The sequence below is a fragment of the Typopeltis vanoorti genome, chromosome 8 (genome assembly GCF_054136105.1).
Source record: "Typopeltis vanoorti isolate ZY-2024b chromosome 8, IOZ_Tvanoo_1.0, whole genome shotgun sequence".
In the NCBI taxonomy this organism is placed as follows: Eukaryota; Metazoa; Arthropoda; class Arachnida; order Uropygi; family Thelyphonidae; genus Typopeltis; species Typopeltis vanoorti.
Genome location: NC_143556.1, coordinates 70,928,693 through 70,948,045, shown reverse-complemented (window position 1 = coordinate 70,948,045; position 19,353 = coordinate 70,928,693). Strand labels below are relative to the sequence as shown.

General features: G+C 33.7%; 1 protein-coding gene across 1 annotated transcript in view; it reads left to right on the top strand.

Annotated features, from left to right (window-relative positions):
* The window catches only part of ftz-f1 (ftz transcription factor 1), a 160,799-nt gene that overhangs the window by 125,356 nt on the left and 16,090 nt on the right, over nucleotides 1–19,353 (top strand). Inside the window, exon 3 of the mRNA XM_090396394.1 lies at nucleotides 1,232–1,490. Coding sequence (XP_090252520.1) covers nucleotides 1,232–1,490 — 259 coding nt within the window. The remainder of the gene's footprint in view (nucleotides 1–1,231; nucleotides 1,491–19,353) is intronic.

Sequence of the window (19,353 nt, the reverse complement as noted above, 5' to 3'; positions counted from 1 at the left end):
TTAGTTAAATTGACACTTCATTGCACATGTTCTATGGTGACTGTCTCAGTTTTATTGGTGTGAATAAAAAATTTGTGAAAGAAATATTTGAGACACAGTTGTTACCTTGTACGATGATAGTTTTCCAAAGCTATTTATATTTTATAAATGCACTCACTTATCAAAAGATCCATATCATAATAATTTTTTTTTCATAGCCAGATCTTAGGCTGTCTTATATTTTGATTAAAGTTAGATGTTTTCATCGTTTAATGTAAGACCACTACTTTACTTTACTAGATGGCTCAAGCGGCTTGAAAATGATCCGCTTAGTTTCTGGATTATCTGATTAATAAAGCCATCCATGGGATTAAAATGTGTTTTCAAATCTTTCGGCGTGGGACCGAAATAATATATCAAAAGTGAAGACACCACATTCTTGTTTATAATCGGTAGTTCGATATATATATATATATATTTTTTTTTTATTTTATTTTTTTTTTTTTCATGGACCTTTTCAGGATATTTCAAACTTGTTTTCACTGCGATTCTCTACGTTTTCCGTTCTTCCTGATGTTATATCATTGTTAGTTATTGTACTTCAGAAATATAAAATCTCACATTTACCAAAAAAAACCCAATTTCTTTTCTTCTAGATAAAAGTTTTAGTTATTTCATTCATTTATTTCGCTCTGAAAATAAAGAAAATTTTTCTCTTTATTATTTAGTTTAGCAAACGTCTCTTTGCAGCATTCCTTTATGTTCATTTTTCACCGTCCTTGATTCTTCGCCCTCCGCCTATTTTAGGGTATCTTTTCCTTATATATTGTCTTATACAAAAATAAGAACATTCATTTTTAAAACTTTTTTTTTTCACATTCTTATGGTTTCGCATAAATGAACTTCGTTGAGTAAGAACAGTAATTCGTGATATATCACCAACTACTTGGAATTCCATGGCGCTTGGTAACGGTTTTTAGTTTTTTTTCGCTTGAACAATTATATTTTTTAAATAAACCTTTTCACTTTTATTTGTACTCGTTCTCACAGTAGGAATCTTGTATAGCAAGTTTCGTAGCACATAACGTGTGATGTAATGGAAAGTCATAATAAATATATTACTTCCCCCATCAAAAAAAAAAAAAAAAAAACCTTTAATATACTAATCGACAATACGAGCAATATAACACGTATTATTACTATACCTACTAAGCGAACACTAACACTCATATAAATGTTATTTATCTTATAGGTTGATGACCAAATGGAGCTTTTACGACACTCCTGGAGCGATATGCTGATATTGGACCATCTTCATCATCGACTGCACAATGGTTTACCAGAGGAGACTACCATGCCTAACGGTCAGAAATTTAGTTTACTGGCTTTGTCTTTACTTGGTGTACCATCACTGGGAGACCAACTACGAAACGTGGCTGCATGTTTACAGGAACTGAAGTTTGATCCCATAGACTACATCTGCCTGAAGTTCCTTCTACTGCTCAACCCAGGTGAAGTGGTAGTAAACAGACTAATTACTTTCAGTTCTGTTTTAAGATGGATGAAAACATTATTATCAAATGAAATTATTTTTATTGTTTGTTATTTTATAAGAAATGAAGGTAGGATAGATCGGTGAAGCTGTGAATTTTTAATTTCACTATGTATAATACAAAATTTGGTCTCAGTGGATATTTCACTCTGGCATCTATGCTTCGCTTCAAACTAATATTGGGCTTTTCTTGTCCATCTTTCCCAAACAGTAGTTCAGGAAAGTTCTTTAGTATATTCTGAATATCAGCTGCTCCTGGCCATTGACTGTAAATCCGATTAAAAGATTTTACTGGTGATAGTAGGTTATATTCTTCATTCTCATTTGATAAATAAAATGAAAAAAAAAAAAACTTCGGGCATTTTATACCCACTCTACTAAACTCTGCTCTGTAGACCAACCGTGAAGTTCTTTCAAGCCACCGTAGCCTACCAGTAAGTACAGTGGTAGTCTTGCACCAACTGATGAACATATCTACTAGCTCAAATTATTCCATTTCCGCGTATAATGACTACTGTAAAATTGGAGATTAGACTCACTTTCAGTTGAAAACGTTCCTGGCATCCCGCGCGGAATTAGAATTCAGGTATTTAGGACCCTTTGGTCCTAAAGACCTGAATTAAACACCTAGACCATAACCAATATCGATTGAGCTATGGGGACCCTCTTATCAGAATTAGCATGGTATTCTCCTGATTCTATGGAAAACTAGTAATCTTTGCTACTAATTACAGTTCACCTTCATGTTATTTTCTTTGAATTTAGTAAATGGCATAAGATTTTAAGAATTATTTTCCTGTACTTTTATTTATTGTTGTTATTATTATTATTATTATTATTATTTTATATTAGTTGCTCTTATACTTATCGGCTCTACAAAATACATGTTACTTATAGGAATTCACTTCGTTACTTAATTTTAATCAGGTAATCTTATGACTGTCGGAGAGTAACGAACTTTCATATGACATATGTAATATATATATATATATATATATATATATATATATATATATATATATATATATATATATATATATATATATATATATATATTATATGAAGTCATCAAACAACCACGTTTGAATCCAAAGTATCCTTCCATGGATTAAGAAAATCGTCTAAAATAGATAAAAAGAAAGGATGAAAATAAATTGTTTTCCGCACTTTTTGACATGGAATTGAACTAATTACACATCTATTAATAAGTATAACTGCGCTACTTATTCATAGTATATGAAGTTTTAAAAAATCACTCTGCTGATATTTAACTGTTTTCCCTGTTTTCTTACTTAAAATCTATTCATTTTGACGCATAATTTCAATCGATTTTTGAATGACTCTTCTCGTAATGCTACGGATCTATACATACGAAGATAAAGTTTATCACACTTGTATTATTTTCATAAGAAAATCAATCGCTCCCATTGAACGATTGACTTTTTGAAGTAACTTTCTTACTTCTATAGTAATAGTCTACATCACCTACTTTTAGAAAGAGTCTGCTATCTTTCGCCTACTTTTATTAATTTTGATGCATCAAATAATAGAATTAGGTTATCGTTCAACTTCAACTTTGCTGAATAGCTGACCCAGACTACTTTTGGATATGTCTTTGTACAATTTTCTAAGCTACAGTTTGATTCTTAGCTGATATCTGAGTGTGTTACCTAAGGCAAAACTAGATGTATTTCTATTTCAATAAAGTGACATCGCGATACTATCCTATTACCTGTATAAATTGCATCTGCCAACCTATTGAACAACAGTATCTGGGAGTTCTCTCGCTTCATTGAGTCTCCTTTTCTCCCTCACATTTCTTGATATTTACTATCGTCTCTTAGAACACTCGCGAAGTCATGACATTTGCTCTTTAGCTGAAGAACCTTTTCGGAACTACGTCTAGGATACGGAGGAACCATTATAAATACTTTTTAACTCAAGACAGTTTTTAACTGTCTTGAGTTAAAACATCCCTCAAACGCAGGCAAAAACCAGCTGGTGAATAATTAAAGATCATTCTTTAAATTTTTCTTTTAAAAAAAAAAAAACATCAACAAGATTATTAAAGAAAATGTAATTAATGTACTGACATACTGGTGTCTTACAATCTTAGTTGTTTCGGCCATATTGCAAACAGTCCAACTACCAGCAATAATTTGCAATGAACACTTCCTTAATTACCTCAACACAAATTTCTAATCAAAGTTCATTTTTGAGCTCAATGTTGAGGTAAGATTTCATCAGTTTCTTAACTAAACACAGTCAGTTTCGTTTATTGTAATAAGAAATCCTAATGGAGGTTTAAGAATGTGCGCCGATAAACTTTTTCACAAACATTCCCGTATATACCAGTCTGCTACCATTCACCTGATAGAAAAATTCACTAGAGATGAGCCTTAGCCAGTCTGGAGATAGAAACAATTCAGAATTGGTTTAAAGGCTGAATTAAAGACCTATTTTAAACTATGCGCATAAAACACAGCCTATTCCCAAAATTGTGTCTTGTCAAAAACAAAAAAAAAAAAAAACTTTTTTATGCTTCTCTAACAAGCGGGGTATAGCCTCACACATCCTACCTTCAACATTTAAAAGAAAGAAGAATAATATCCAATTTGTATTGTAATTATTATTATTATCCTTCTAAACCTCCATAGAGTACGAGGACACATCGTCGAAGACTACTCCATACTAATAGATCCGCAAATATAATTTGAACTGTTATTTGCGTGTATTCTCTAGCTGATTTTATTGTTTTGCATGAGGAAAATAGTTTCTTCTGAGAGAAAAATTCTCCTCTTCTGTAAGTATGAGGCCAGTCAGATGTAAGTCAGATGCCTTAGTTTTCGAGCTTCATTTCCCTATTTGGTTCGCAGGCAAAAGGTAGTAATTGTTTTGTCCAGAAATGGTAACAATTCTCCTTTCATCATGTTACCAGCTTCCCAATTTCATAACGGAAGATTCACTTGAAATTTTTCGAATAAGAGAAAATTGTCTTCTTTTTACTCACAGGTTAAGTAATAACTTTAATTCTCTAGCTTTAAATCAGCAAATTTTTATCTGTTAGGATGGCTGTATGGTTTCCACTTAGCTACCAGATTATTAGTCGAATCAAAAGATGATATTTTTTTTAACGTAAATGTTTTAAATAAGGTGAATATATAAGCTATTTTAACAGCCATAGAGTTTCGCAAATTGAAGATAGATCATGTAAGCCTATACATTTTTTCCCTTAAAATCTAAAACTACGTGAGTGTTCGGATAGCCTTACATTCAGAAATATTCATAATACAGTGAGATTCGAACCTACAGCCTCTAGTTTGGAAAGCGAAGAGGCTATCAACTCTGTCACCAAAAATGTAATTTGTAGCATAATGAATCCTCAACATGTTACTGAATGCCTAGTGTCTGTGTTTCAACTATTGAACACAAGGGAGAATTTATTATTATTATTTCAATTAACAGAAAGATTGGTTCTCTGATATCAAATTTTGGTTTCACTGATCTTATTCTGAAAACGCGTCTCCATAGTTCGCTGCTGGCACTTAGCGGCTGTGCTGTTCAACATGTTTATATATTCCAACATCCATCGTACGCATTATTCGTGGTCGGTATCAAACTACTTATAGCAGATTGCTTTACGGCCATTTGTACATCTGACAAGAGAGATTAAAGAGCGCCACTGCTTTCCTAAGTTCAAAGTTCGTTCCATTTTCTCTCTTTTTGTATGACTGTAATCTAATAACATTCTCACTTCTACTACAGTGATCTTGTCTTTTGGGTTTTCATTTACGAAAGTACTTCGAATTCTTTCCTGCATGCTTTGCTAAATAAGTCACTATTTAAGAAAACAAGTTATGAAAGTTTGCAAATATCTGTTATTTGAAATACTGGATTTTTTTTTCTCCAAACCAAAGGTTGATTGCTTACATTTTTTTTCCCTCGCGATTTACAGTTACTGTTTTCCTTGTATTCCATATGGTAAAGTTTTCCTCATGCGAGATTCTGATGATTAAAGAGAGAGAGATAGAAAGAGGGGGGTTCTGAAGATAAGCAGCTTTCCGTTTGACATGGTTTTGACAGCTGCATTAGGGTTTATCAACGAAATATGTAATTATATACAGTATCTTTCACGTTCCCCTAGTTGACTAACCTATAATCTGAGTTTTGGCACTGATTTCATAAAAAAAAAAAGGGGTGGGGGAGCAGACAATTGCTAATATCTTCTTACTTTCCTAATCGAAGGTTTCAGAATCTCTTCCAGTACTGTAATTTGTGCTCTATCTTTTTTTTTTTCCATTAAATAGTTTTCTTTTTTCTTTGATTTTTTTTTTTTTTATCACAGTCCAATTTTCATTCTCTCATTTCCGTTTCTCTATTTCCATACGATAAGCTAATTGCTTCCATTGTTATCAGTTGAATTTACCGACCCTCGCTTTTAAAACGAAATCTCAATTCGCAGCTGCTAAACTCCCAAATGAATTTGTCTGCTGTGCACATGGGTCACGCGTAATTTAAACATTCTATTCAACATTTTATATAATAAAACATTACTGTTTTTTGTTTATATATTAGAAAAATACATAAACAAAAAACAGTAATGCATATTGTTTCATAAAAAAATAGTAAAACAATGTATCAAAATTTTTTAAAAAAAATTACTTTTCATAAACTGTCATGGTTTGGCAAACTCTACTGCGGACTAATAAAATATCTAAAATCTCCATTGAAGAATGGTAAACATTTCATATATTTTAAAATATATAATTTAAGATATTTAAATCATAGGTGTATAATATAGTTTTTGTTAAATTCTTCAATAAACAGAATTAACCTCTGCTTGGCAGTTCAGTTAGCATAGTCGAGACTCTTTTACTATCGAAGCAGAGGATTCGAATTCCACCTAAGGCTGTTTTTGACAGTTACATTAGAGTTTGTCCAAAATATGTAATTACATACAGTATGTACCGCGTATCCACACATATATACACTCTCATGAGCAAAAACATTATGAACACCTACCCAATAGCGTGCTGGACTTCTTTTGGCCGAAATAACCACTTGCATTCGTTTTTGCCATTGACTCCGTTAGACCACCGAAGGTGTGTTGTGGTATTCTGGAACAACTACAGAATAACGTCCTGGAGGTCAGCGATTGAGCTAGTCACTGACATGACCGGAGGATGCTGCGTTCAACATGATTCCACAAATCTTCATTGGGATTCAAATCAGTAGAATTAGGCGACTAGGGTAGCGCACGAAATGCTTGGATATGCTCTTCCAACCATGGTTGCACAATGCGACCCTTGTGACAACAGGCATTATCTTGCTGAAAGAGTCCAGATCCATCGGCCACATTATCACCATGTAGGATATTTTCATTATCACCTGGGCCGGAACAATCTCCAGGTAAAAATTAGTGGTCAAGATGTGCTCATTGGAAATGAGAGGATTCAGTCATTTCCATGATAAGCATTCCCAAACCAGGATACTGACACCGCAGTCTGTTTCGGGTAAACCAGAGACTGGTTGGCCATAATGTTTGGGCTCATGAGTGTATATGTAATTTTTTTTCCATCCCTTTCTTTAATCAATAAAATAAATCCAAATCCACAACTTCTTTGATGAGAACTCTTACACTGTATACTAACCATCCTCATACTTGATTATTCTTAATAACAGTGAGAGAATTCTATGTCGCCTATTAGCTTTGGTAAACAAGCACTAATTATGAATTTCTTTTTATATTCTCAGATATCGCTACTATTCGATATCTGAGAATATAAAAAGTTAAATATCGCGACAGACAGTTTATAAAAGCATTTAGATTTTTGCATTATTTCTCGAAACGCTTGCAAAGTATTAGTGTTTTAAAATCATTGGTTGAAAAATTAGTTATGAGGCCCACTTCACCTTGTATATCAAAAATAAAAAAATGAAAAGAAAAATCAGCTCCTTTTAACTCCTTTTATTCCCTTATAGGGAGTAGGCGAGGCTGTTTTAGCCCTATCTAACTTTTTTTTGAGACTGTATATCAATTCTATTTTTTTAATTTATGCGGCTTTAAAAATGAGAACTTCTAATAAGTAAAAATTTATTCAGAGACTGCTAAAAATTAGCTGTAAGCAAATGGTTGGGAAAGGCTACTCTAATCCAGATTTTTCTAAACAGCCTTTTGAAGTTTGCAATTTCCGTGTGTAAAAGCATTTTGATTATTTATTTATTTATTTATTAAGTGATTTTGTATGATTTTTATAGCATTTATTCTTTTGGTTATATAAACAAATTTTCCATTTTTATCGTAAAGGTTAATTTAACAGATTAAACTCACCATATTTACTCTGCGTAAACCACTGGAAGCATCAAACATTTTTGTAGTAATTTATATACATATTTCGTTGCGTTTCCTCAAATGCAATAACTTGTATTACTGTGGTAATTAATAATATACACTTTTGGATTTGCTTTCTTTTTAATCCAATGGAGTGAATAGTATACAGTGGCTAGCAACCTTTCTTTCTTCAATACTGGTATCAGGTATCCTGGTATGGCCTCAGGGATATTCACAAATTGCATATGCATTTAATTATAAGGCACCAGAATTTAAAAAAAAAAAACTGATTAACAAAATCAATAAAATTCCGAATTGACGCTTTAATTAAATGTAACAGTGAATAAATACTCTTTTCAAGCCTTTAAGTGGCTTCTACCCTTTCTTGGATGGAAATCACTTAATAATCGGTAAAAGTGAGATGAAAAGTGTCTGAAGATGTTTAGTTTCTATTAAGAACAAAGTGTGGATGAAATGGAAATGGACATTAATCATTGTTAGAACCAAGTTCACCTGTTTTTGTGTATGGCAGCAAATGCTTAACAAACAGCTGCCTCGACAGTTACATCAAGCATCCCTCTGCATACGAACTCCCTTCAGATACACTTGACAGAATATTAGCAGAAAGATTACACGCCACCTGATTTGGAAGCCTTTTAAAACGTAGAGTTGGTCCAGTGCTAGCTACAGAATACTAGTTTACAGTTGTGCCCTCGAAAAGAAAGGTTGAATCTCTCCATGGTGTCCGACGTAATTCTAAAAACATCATTCACGTCCGTTGAATAGTTACGTTATTATTTTCCTATATGTTTTCATTTTTAATATGATTCTGATATTGATGCTATCTGTTTAACTTTCATATTTGTGATTTCCAGTCTAACAACTCACGCTCAGACTCCTTATGTTAAATCTGGGTCGAACTTGTATTCTTCCAGTTTTGGTGTTTTGGCAGATTTTCCCCCTTGTGCCGTGTAAATTTATGTAACACTATATCGGCCTCATTCGTTCTTTTAATTATTTCTATATTTAAGCCTATCTTCACTAACATCGTGCCCTAAATAGCTATGTTATGTTCTTTTCGTTGCAAAAAATACAATTGAAGTTTTCTGTTTTTCTGATATTTTCGGAATTCTTTGTTTTTATATAATTTTCATGTCACATTTGTTATAGCAGTTATTTGTTTTGGTTAAAAAGTCTTAGGACAGATTTTTAAGAGTATAACACTTAAAGAAGTTCAGATTTAGAAAGAAATATTATCTCTTATATCACTTTCTTTCGTATGGTCCATACAGATTAAATAAGTGACGAAAGTTATATAATCCTGCCTTACACTTGATTTAACATCGAGCCATCTTGTATATCTTCAATTCTAACTGCAAATATATGCTCCGTTTCTCCATATAACATCTACATCATAAAAATTTGATGGTCTGAACAATTTTCCGGTTATATTATATCATATAAGCTTTTTTCAGGTTAATGATGCTTAAACAGATGGTCACTGTCACTAGGATTTATTGACAGTTTTCATAATCCAAAAATCTGGTCTCGGTCTGGTCCTATTTTGCCTAAATCTGGTCTGTTTTTCTTCAATTTCCTCCCTTCATCAAATTTTCTTAGTGTTTTCTCAGATAATCTTATATAAATCAGGCCTGGAAAGGAGTGTTCACATTGCTTTATTTCTCTTTTTTAAACTAGCACGAGGACTCTACACCAATTATTTGAGAATTCAACATTTTGTGATCATGCTTTCTGAATTATAAAAGGCGTTTCTACTGTAAAACTTTCACACCTCCATTTATTTCAGATCGAATTTCATCTACTCCAGCTGCATTTCCATCTTTCAGGTTTCTAATGGCTTTTTCTAATTCTAGTACAGAAATATTCACCAGATTCCTTCTTCTTAATATCGCAGTAATGTTTGCTAGCCACTCCATTTAATTTTTTTTCGCAAAGTAATTACCAAAGCTTTCAGTTTTTATCTCACGTTTGTAGTTTTGATCTCTTCTGTAGTACTTTTTTTTAATTCTCCAAAACATTTTGCTGCGTTCGTATTTATCTTCCCATAACTTTTATTTAGACTTTAATACATAATTTACCGTCTGCACATTTTTTTTTAATCTTTTCTAAAAGCACACGCGAGAAATTTTTTGCATGATTCCAGGTACCGCTTCTCTACGGTCTCCACACAAAGTTCTTATTTTTCTATATTTGCAGACAACCTCACCACATACTTTTCTGACTGAATCAATGTTTTCTTCAGAACCTGACACTAGGAATCTGAGTTTGATTCTTATTATTAAGTTTCTTCATTTTTGTCAATAATATTTCTATATTCTACTCTATAGTTCACATTTCACATCTGGTAACTGTTTGAATTTGATTCTTCTCAAACCTTGGTATCAATTTTCTTTTCAATTAGAAACTGTTTTTATCCGGCTCAGTACTAATCAGTGGTCACTTTCCTGTTTCAAACCTCCAAATTTTCAAACCTGAAGACATCGATTTTGTTATAAATATAATATAATCGATAAATTTATTTTTTGCTGGTTCTTTCCACGTGAATTTTTGCATCTTTTCCCTTGATACATCGAAATATTCATGACGCGCATATATCCAACAGAAATCTAACACATACTTTTCCCATTTTATCCAAAATTTCTGAAAAACATTCTTACGGAATCTAATATTTAAATATTTAACAATAGCATCTGTTCCCCCCCCCCTCTCTCTTTTAAATGTTTGCCACTCTTTCTAGAAATTATTCTCTAGAACTTTCTGTGGACCAAAGACACAAGTAAGTCAGTCATACTCTCTATTTTCCCATTTTGAAATAAGTTAAAATCACTCTACTTGAAACTGACTCCCATTTAAGAAATTTTACCTTCGTGTTGAGTGTTGATTATTATATTTACTGCCATCCCTTCTCTGACCCCTTAATGACTTAAATTATTAAGCTTATGGTTTTTTCTTAGTTTCACTTTCTAAGTTTACTTATTCCTTTTTGTCGATGGATTTTTTCTGCGATTCGTCTATCCCACTTCATTTCCATTTTGATGACGCCGATCTTCAATTCCGTTGAGGTGTTGTTCCAGTAGCTGACTTCTCATTAGCCCAGTCTTGACGAAAGCAGCGGAAGCCTTGCATGATCGTCAGGGTACTTAAGAGGAATGATCACCAAACTACCATCTAACCATCTGTCTTCTATCCTTGCCAGTTTCCTCTATAATCGTTCGATATGGGTAATGACTTATTCTCCTCAGATTTCACTACCAATGCCGGAGTATCTCATTATTTTGTCAGTTAAGCACTGTTAAAACGATGACTTGGAAAGTACACACTGGAAAATAAGAGCAATGATTTATATACCATAGATAATTTAAATGTTATTGAGCTACACTGAACTATGCTCAATAACAGAGGAGGAGCCTTTGTAACTCAGTGTAAGTGGCGTGTGTGTTCACCGTCCTCGGCTGCTCAAAGAAAGAGAATTGTTAGTTCGATTTTGCTCGCCGCCTAGAGGAACGTTTTTTTCAACCGGTTCCCAAGTTAGTCGATCTCTAGCACTTGCAACCGAGTTTTTTTTCTCCCGGAAACTCCGGTTTTAGTCCTGTAAACTCAAGAAAATCGACCGTAGAACCCACACTATTTCAGACAGTAAACAAAGTGTTAGGATTATGAATCACGAGATGGAGGTTTGTCTTCCCCCTCTCTTCACGATGTCGTGTATAATTACTGATAGTCTTAGACCAGCTATCTCGCATTGGAGATTGAGCTGCCCAGTCAGGCTTTAAAAATTAGATATAAAGAGGAATAAAAGGTCTTAGCAGATTTATTTATTTATTTGAAGCACGGAGGTTAGAATGGCATGTCTGAGATCCTGTGGTGGTGGTGGGGGAGGGGTAATAAAGCTTGGTTTTTCTTGAATTATGGTCGATATAAATAAGGCTATATATCTATTAATAACGTATATTTTTCTCGGCTAGTTTCTTTCTTGTGACAGAATGAAAAACTAGTTTCCGGGCCATACAGCTTTCATATAAGAAGCTAACAAACTTTCAGCCAATTCTCTCTTTCTCGACAAGATTCGAACGGGACTTTCCAAACGAAGGCCAAAACTATGTGGGTGACACCGAGCTAACAATGGTGTATTTTACAAAAGTGATTTTTCATGATCGGTGATGTTTAAAAAAATGATGATAAAATGAATTCGGTAATTATGAAACTATTGTTAAATTTCCAAATATAATGGAAACAATTTTAATTTTTTATTTATTTTTAATATAAATAAATCATGTACAGTATTTTGTTTCATGAATTTTAACTGCTTTTGGAGTACTTGTAATGATACCGTATGAAATGTGATTTACATCAGGTGTCATAAAAAGTCATGAATTAATTTCTATGTTTAAAGAAATACTTGTTTTTCTACTTCGGCTGCCTGAGAAATGAATGCTGCAATGAAAGTATGCCTGATTGCATTTTTTAAAGCATTCATAGAATATACACGACATCATTTCGATCTTCCTTCACTCCACGCTAGTTGTTACAGCCGAATTCTAAACACATTTTTACTACATAAAGACTTTATATATGTATATATATATATATATATATATATACAGGGTGTTCGGGATAAATTTGACAGTTTCGTAAGGAAAAAGAAAATCTTCTTTGTATCTATTAAATTTAATGAATTGACAAAAAAACATTACAGGCAGAGTTAATTACAATACTATCAACAAGATTTACTCAAAATAACCACCATTAGCATCGATCACAGCTTCAATTCTGCTTCGGAACCTCGAACAAGCTGATGCTACAGTCTCCCTGGGAAGGGCCGCAAAAACTGTTTTAATTTTATCCATTAACTGGGCTTTTGTATTACTGGAAGTGCGATTGGTGTCTTTTTCAACTGCGCCCCATACAAAATAATCCATGGGGTTAAGGTCTGGGGAGTTTGGAGGCCAAACATTTGGACTGGTGAAGTCGTAGAAATTTTCAGACAACCATTTTTGACTTTTCCCAGAGGTGTGGCAAGGGGCCGAATCCTGCTGCCATACATACGGCCTACCATTGGCTACCCTTGTTATCCAGGGCTTGACTACAGTTAGCAACTCCACGAACAAAGCCCGAATTCCAATGCCAGGGTTCTTCAACACCTGTTCCTGCAGATTTGCGAGGAATTCTGCTGTACGAACGCAATCAGATCGTCTGCTAGGGATCTTTCTTCTTGCTACATCCTCGTAGTCACCATTGCAAGTCTCTAGTTCATGCCTGATTGTTTTTACTGTATTCAGGGAGCATTGGGCAGCAGTCGTAATATCCTTATTTTGATGGCGGGCACGAATCATCATGATACAAGTTATTCTCTTCCATGATTCAGGTGGGTTCCAGCAATCCATCCTTTCTGACATCTTGTATATGAATGAAGAAGGGTCCAAACTTTTAAATGAAGAGAAGTGTGTGTTAATACATGTAACTTACGGAAAAATATAATTAATTATAAATATGTCAAATTTATCCCGAACACCCTGTATATATATATATATATATATATATATATATATATATATTTTTTTTTTTTTTTTTTACGAGACGAAAATCCTCATTTGGCGGGGGGTAGATTCTGTTACCTCTATAAAATCCGCTAACATAATTTTGACTGCAAATTCCCTTATAAATGGCATCCAGGCTGATTCAAAGTCATATCGTTCCAAACAAATTAAAATAATATACAGTATATATAATATGTCATTCTGAACGTGCAATGAAAGCACCAACTTTTTTTTTAATACAATTCAATATTTTTGGGAGGAAGAGGAGATATCATTGTGACATGGGGTCAAACATGTTTAAGGCGAGAATGATGAGTTGTTCATAGGAACAGTTATGAAAAATAGTTTCTTTGGTGTCATATATACAATCAATAACAGGCCTAAGAATGAGGAGGGATCAGATAACTGGTTGTAATATGGAGCATAAAGAAAACTTGCAAATATCCTATACTAAAATACATCCTGGGGAACCCTCTGTTTTATTATGAAACGCGCTCATATGTTTTTTCAGAAGAATTTGCAAACTCTGAAAGAAGTATTATCATAGATGAAATATAATGGAAACGATTTTAAATTGTTTATGAATTGTGTTCCGCCTGTGATAGTTATAAAAGGCTACATCAAGCATATCAACTGCAGACATTTCCGTTGGACGATGACAATTCGTGAAGAAAGTTAAAACAGTTCTTATTCCACTTCCACCAAGAATTTTGAAGTCAAGCATTGCCCGTCATTATTGCACTAGTGTGCCACTGTCTTTTCTTCGAGTTGTTTGTAGGTTTAGTCTTTTCCAACCTTCAAAAGGAATATTTTAAGTGTCGTTCACCGATAAACTCTACATCAGTGGTGTTCATCGGTGACAAAACGAATGGAAGCATAAAAATCTGTACTGGAACAATATTATTATATGTATATAATACTATTATGATATTATACATACATACATATAATGCGTAGTAAGACAAACAATAGTTTCATAATGCATATACTGTATATGTTACCGCTAAAGCTCGAAAGCCGTTAATGTGCACATTACCTAGCTAATCTGCAGATTAACTGATTTGCTCCGTTAACGTGCGGAATCAAGAGTTTTCCGCATTTTACCTAGGTAATATGCACATTAACGGCTTCCGTATAGTTAAAGATCAAAAGTTTGTTTCTCTTAATTCCTTTTCCTATTCCTTCCCCCCCCTTCCTCCACTTTTAGTTTGGTTTCGCCAGTGTCTTGTCGTCGCGATGTAAAGCGAATAAAAGTTTCCCAGAAGAAAGAATCATCTTGAGATTATCGAATAATTCAAAGGTATGATGTGTTAACTGTACAAGGCTGTGAAAAACTCATTGAGCCGTTGTCAGATGCGCGAGAAAGTGTGAAAAATGTTTGTCAATGCCGAAGAATTGTTTGACATATTGTATTCTACTCATTTGTCAATTGGCCACGGTGGAAGAGACAGAATGATCAAGCAATTAAATACACTTTATAAAAACATAACCCAAGTCCAAATAAAAATGTTTTTGGATTTATGCGAACCTTGTCAACAAAAACAAAAAAGTGCGAAAAAAGGGATTGTTGTAAAGCCGATTATTTCATCGCATTTCAATAGCAGATGCCAGGTGGATCTCATCTATTACCAATCTCAACCAGATGGAAAGTTTAAGTTTCCTCTCGTATACCAAGACCACTTAACAAAATTTGTTGTATTGAAGCCGCTCACATCAAAATGGGCGGATGAAATAGCCTATAACTTGCTTGATATTTTTCTCCTTTTTGGCGCTCCAAGTATTTTGCATTCTGATAACGGTTGCGAATTTTGTAATAAAATCTTAGAATGTGTAACACAGTTGTGGCCGGAAATCAAAATGGTTAATGGCAAACCTAGACACAGCCAAAGTCAAGGAAGTGTAGAACGAGCGAATCAAGACATTGAAAACATGCTCACTACTTGGATGGCTGATAACCAAACTAACAAGTGGAGTGAGGGCGTACAATTTGTAAAATTCATGAAGAAACGTGCCTATCATTCTGCAATTAAAAGAAGTCCATACGAAGCCATGTTCGGTTGTCCCGCAAAAGTGGGATTGTCTTCTTCTATTATACCACAAAATGTATTACATTCGATAAATATTGAAGAAAACCTTGAAAAATTAGAAGATTCACAAGAAACTGTGATTATGGGATCACAGTCAAATCTTACTCAAGAGGACATTCCGTTATCCCTGCTTCTACAGAATCACCTATAGAAATACAAGAATTTATCAATAGTAATCTTAAACTGCTTTCTATACCGTTGATTGAGGATACAGTTTTGAAGAATATTCAGTTACCCTGCACCTCCAAGGAATCACCTCTGCATGTCGAAGAAGTCAACACTGAGTTACCCTCAACTTCAGCAGAATCGCCGTCACAGTTTCGTACAGAGTCTGTGAAGAGGACTATACAAGAAATGGTCTGCATTGTTTGCTCAAAAGCAGCATCAGGTGCTCACAAGTGTAAATCGTGTGACATGTTTGTTCACGAAATTTGTGGTGAAATAGATCCTAAAGAGGAAGGGTATCGTATGTATTGTGCAACATCTGTAAAAAGAATATGGATCAGAAAATACAGCGTGATGAAGCCAAGAAAGGTTTAAAAAAACAAGTAAAGAAAATGTTAGCAGTTTCTAATGCAAAGCACCCAAATGTTGATGAAGGTGTCACTGTGAGAATTAAAGTACCGGAAGTAGACAGAGCAAAAACTGATGCCCGCTCGATTTCAGCTGTGATTCTTAGTAAAACAGAGGATGGCATTTATAAACTTGGTACTAAAATGGGTATTTTAAAACAATTGTATTCAAAATCTGAATTCAGTGTTTGCAAAGAGAGATATTTAACGAAAGAAGATGTCCCTAATGTAGAAATATCTTTACGTCAAACAGCAATAAAACAATCCCTTGGTACTGGGCAGGGTTTCAGAAAATGTGACTGTAAATCTAAATGTACCACAAATAGGTGTGCTTGTCGCAAAAACCAATTGCTATGTAATTCAAATGTCACCAATCTTTAGATTGCACAAATAAGTAAACATAATTTTATCATATGTTTTGCAAATTCATTTCCTTAATTGTAATAATATTTTAAACCGTTTGATCTTTGTATTATAGTTTTTTAATTGCTGTTGTTCCAGCAAAGATCTTATTTTCACTTTAATGAGTGCCTAGTAGGTAATGTGCATATTATCTAGGTAATTTGCAGATTACCTAGGTAATTTGAGAAATGGAACAATTTTCGGAACAATCACCCTAGTTAATTTGCACATTACCTAACTAATCTTCAGATTAACTGATTTCTGCACTTTAGCGGTAACATATACATAAACTCTCCAGAAGTTTGCTTCAAGTTGAACATACTTCCATTCAGATCAAAGCACATTATAGAATGTCAAAAATCACATTTTTAAGTATTTTAGAAATATATTTTAAAAATAGTTGAATTAAAAATACAAAGGCGAATAACATAGCAATTTATTAATATAAAATAAATGTGGCAACAATAATATCACAATTTATCATTTTGATAGTTTCTTCTTCTTTTCTTCCGTCTTCTGAGAGGTTGAGTCCCATCTGGATAGAAGCCTTCCACCGTTCTCTGTCCAAAGCAAACTCTTTCATGCCAACAGCTTTGAAAGTCCAATGAAGTTTTAAGGACTTTACGCCATGTTAATCTTGGTCTTCCCCTGGGTCTTGTACCCTCCATAGTCACCTCAAATAACAGGTGAGGAAGTCTGTCCGGCTCCAATTGCACAATGTGACCAAATCAACGGAGTTAATGTGTTTAACTATAGTAAGCATTGTTTAGTTAGAAATATTCAAATTTTGCAGCACTTATGCATTTGTCTTATATTCTGCCCAATGAGTTCTGTTAATTTTTCTGAATCATTTCATTTCAAAAGTTAACAGTATCCTCTTAGCTTATTTCTTTAAGGCTCAAGTTTCTTCCCCTTAGAGAGCTGTTGGTAATATAATACTTTCGTATAATTTTATTTTTAGAGTTGTAAGAATATTGTTGTTTTCCAAAATTTTATTCAGTTTATTCATCATTGATCATGCTTTTGAGAGTCAGTGTTTTATTGTTGCTATGTTATTTAAATTTGAAGTCAAGTATGCTCCTAGGTAATTAAAACCATTAACGTGTTTTATGGTTTCCTGAGTTTTTCGTGGTTTATTCAGGTATAAATAGAGAAACATATACAGAAATATGCATATGCTAACTGGTAAGTGGCAGATGGCTCATGAATCATCTTAAAAAAAATTTATTTATGTACTGTATTGATAAAACTTCTGTACTGATAGCCTTCCTCTTCTTCTATGTCGATTAGTTGGTCTGTAGAAAACATGAACCCACTGAAATAGGTTAAGATTGATGTCTAAGTAGGTGGCTTTTCTGAATTGTCTCTATTAGAGGTCTTGGATAACTTTCTTCAAGAAAGACATTATTAGGAATGTGAGATTGCCATGATAATATTGATCGAAGATATGTTGTCTGTCCCAGCTATTGATGATATTAGCTTTTCTAGTGATGTTCCGCATATGGGAATCATATAAAATTATGTCCTGATTGGTGATATTTGGATTTTCAGATAATAGTGCCTTTTATGGAATTGAAGAGCTTTCTGCTTTCTTTTTACTATGTCAGTTAGAGTATCGATGTAGGAACCAAGGTACTGAAAATCTTGATACATTGAAGCAGAACAAAAACAGTATCTTCTACACACATTGCTAGGGGGCGTCAATTTACCTGCCAAAAAGTTGCTTTTTACTAACACTTTTATGATTGTATCCTATTTTGTATTATTCCAGATTTCCTGCGAAAATGTTTTAGCAAAGACTGAAAAAAAATGACGTGAAAGTAATCGAAGCCTTTAAAAAATATAATAATAAAATTAATATTTATTATCATCGTATGCAAGCATCTTCCGCCTTTTTTGATTTTCGTGTCGTTTTGTGGCTTCTATTGTTGGTATGACTATTCACTCCAGTGTTCGTCTGCCTTATTAAAATATACTAATTTATCTATAGGTGGTATTAGGAGATCGTTTAGTTAGTTGATATCATTAGCCTTCATGGAATCCAGAGTAAGCTGACAAACATTGGACCTAAAAAGTAATACGTTCAATGCCAAAAGCAATAGTAATGAGAGATTGGCAATGGGCGCAGAAGCTTACTAATAAAATGTTTATTTTATTTTAATTTTATTTTTTATGCTCTTATTTTTGCTGACATAGAAATAAAGAGCTTGTACATAGTAACAAATGATGGGTACACAAACTTCTATTTTCATTTGCTCTTAGGAAGCATGATCCTTTCGCTAAGCCATTATTGCAGTGACATGATTGGGGCATTATTTTAGTATTCTATAAATAAAGAATAATAAATTTTGAATGGTTATAACACAACTATTCAATGCTCAACATTTGGAAAACGCCCGCTATCTCTTCTAGAACAGTCTCAAACTCAAGATACAAAAACAATAATTAATTTTATTTTATGTGCAAAATGCCATACGGAAGTCCACAATGTATTTGCTTGAACCACTTGGTTCTCTATGGCTAAATAATGACGTGCAATAGTTGTTGTTGTTTTGATGCGCAGAAAACTTTCAGACCATGAATAAGTTCACAGTAAACCATCCAAAATACTAGAGGAATATTTCTTCGTGCTACATAATAGCTATTCGGCTATTTTGGACTTTTGGCCGAAGCATCCAAGGCTATGAGGCCAGTATATTATGTCTATTAATTGCGCGTGTTCTGTTTGTTGGTTTGTTTAGCAGATGAAAAACCAGAATTTCTGGGAAGAAAATCCGTTCCACCTCCATATGAGACCGGCTAACTCACCTTCATCTGAAATGCCGTTGTCAAGGTTCTTCGCGTCCTTGATACTCGTAGGATTCGAATCGAG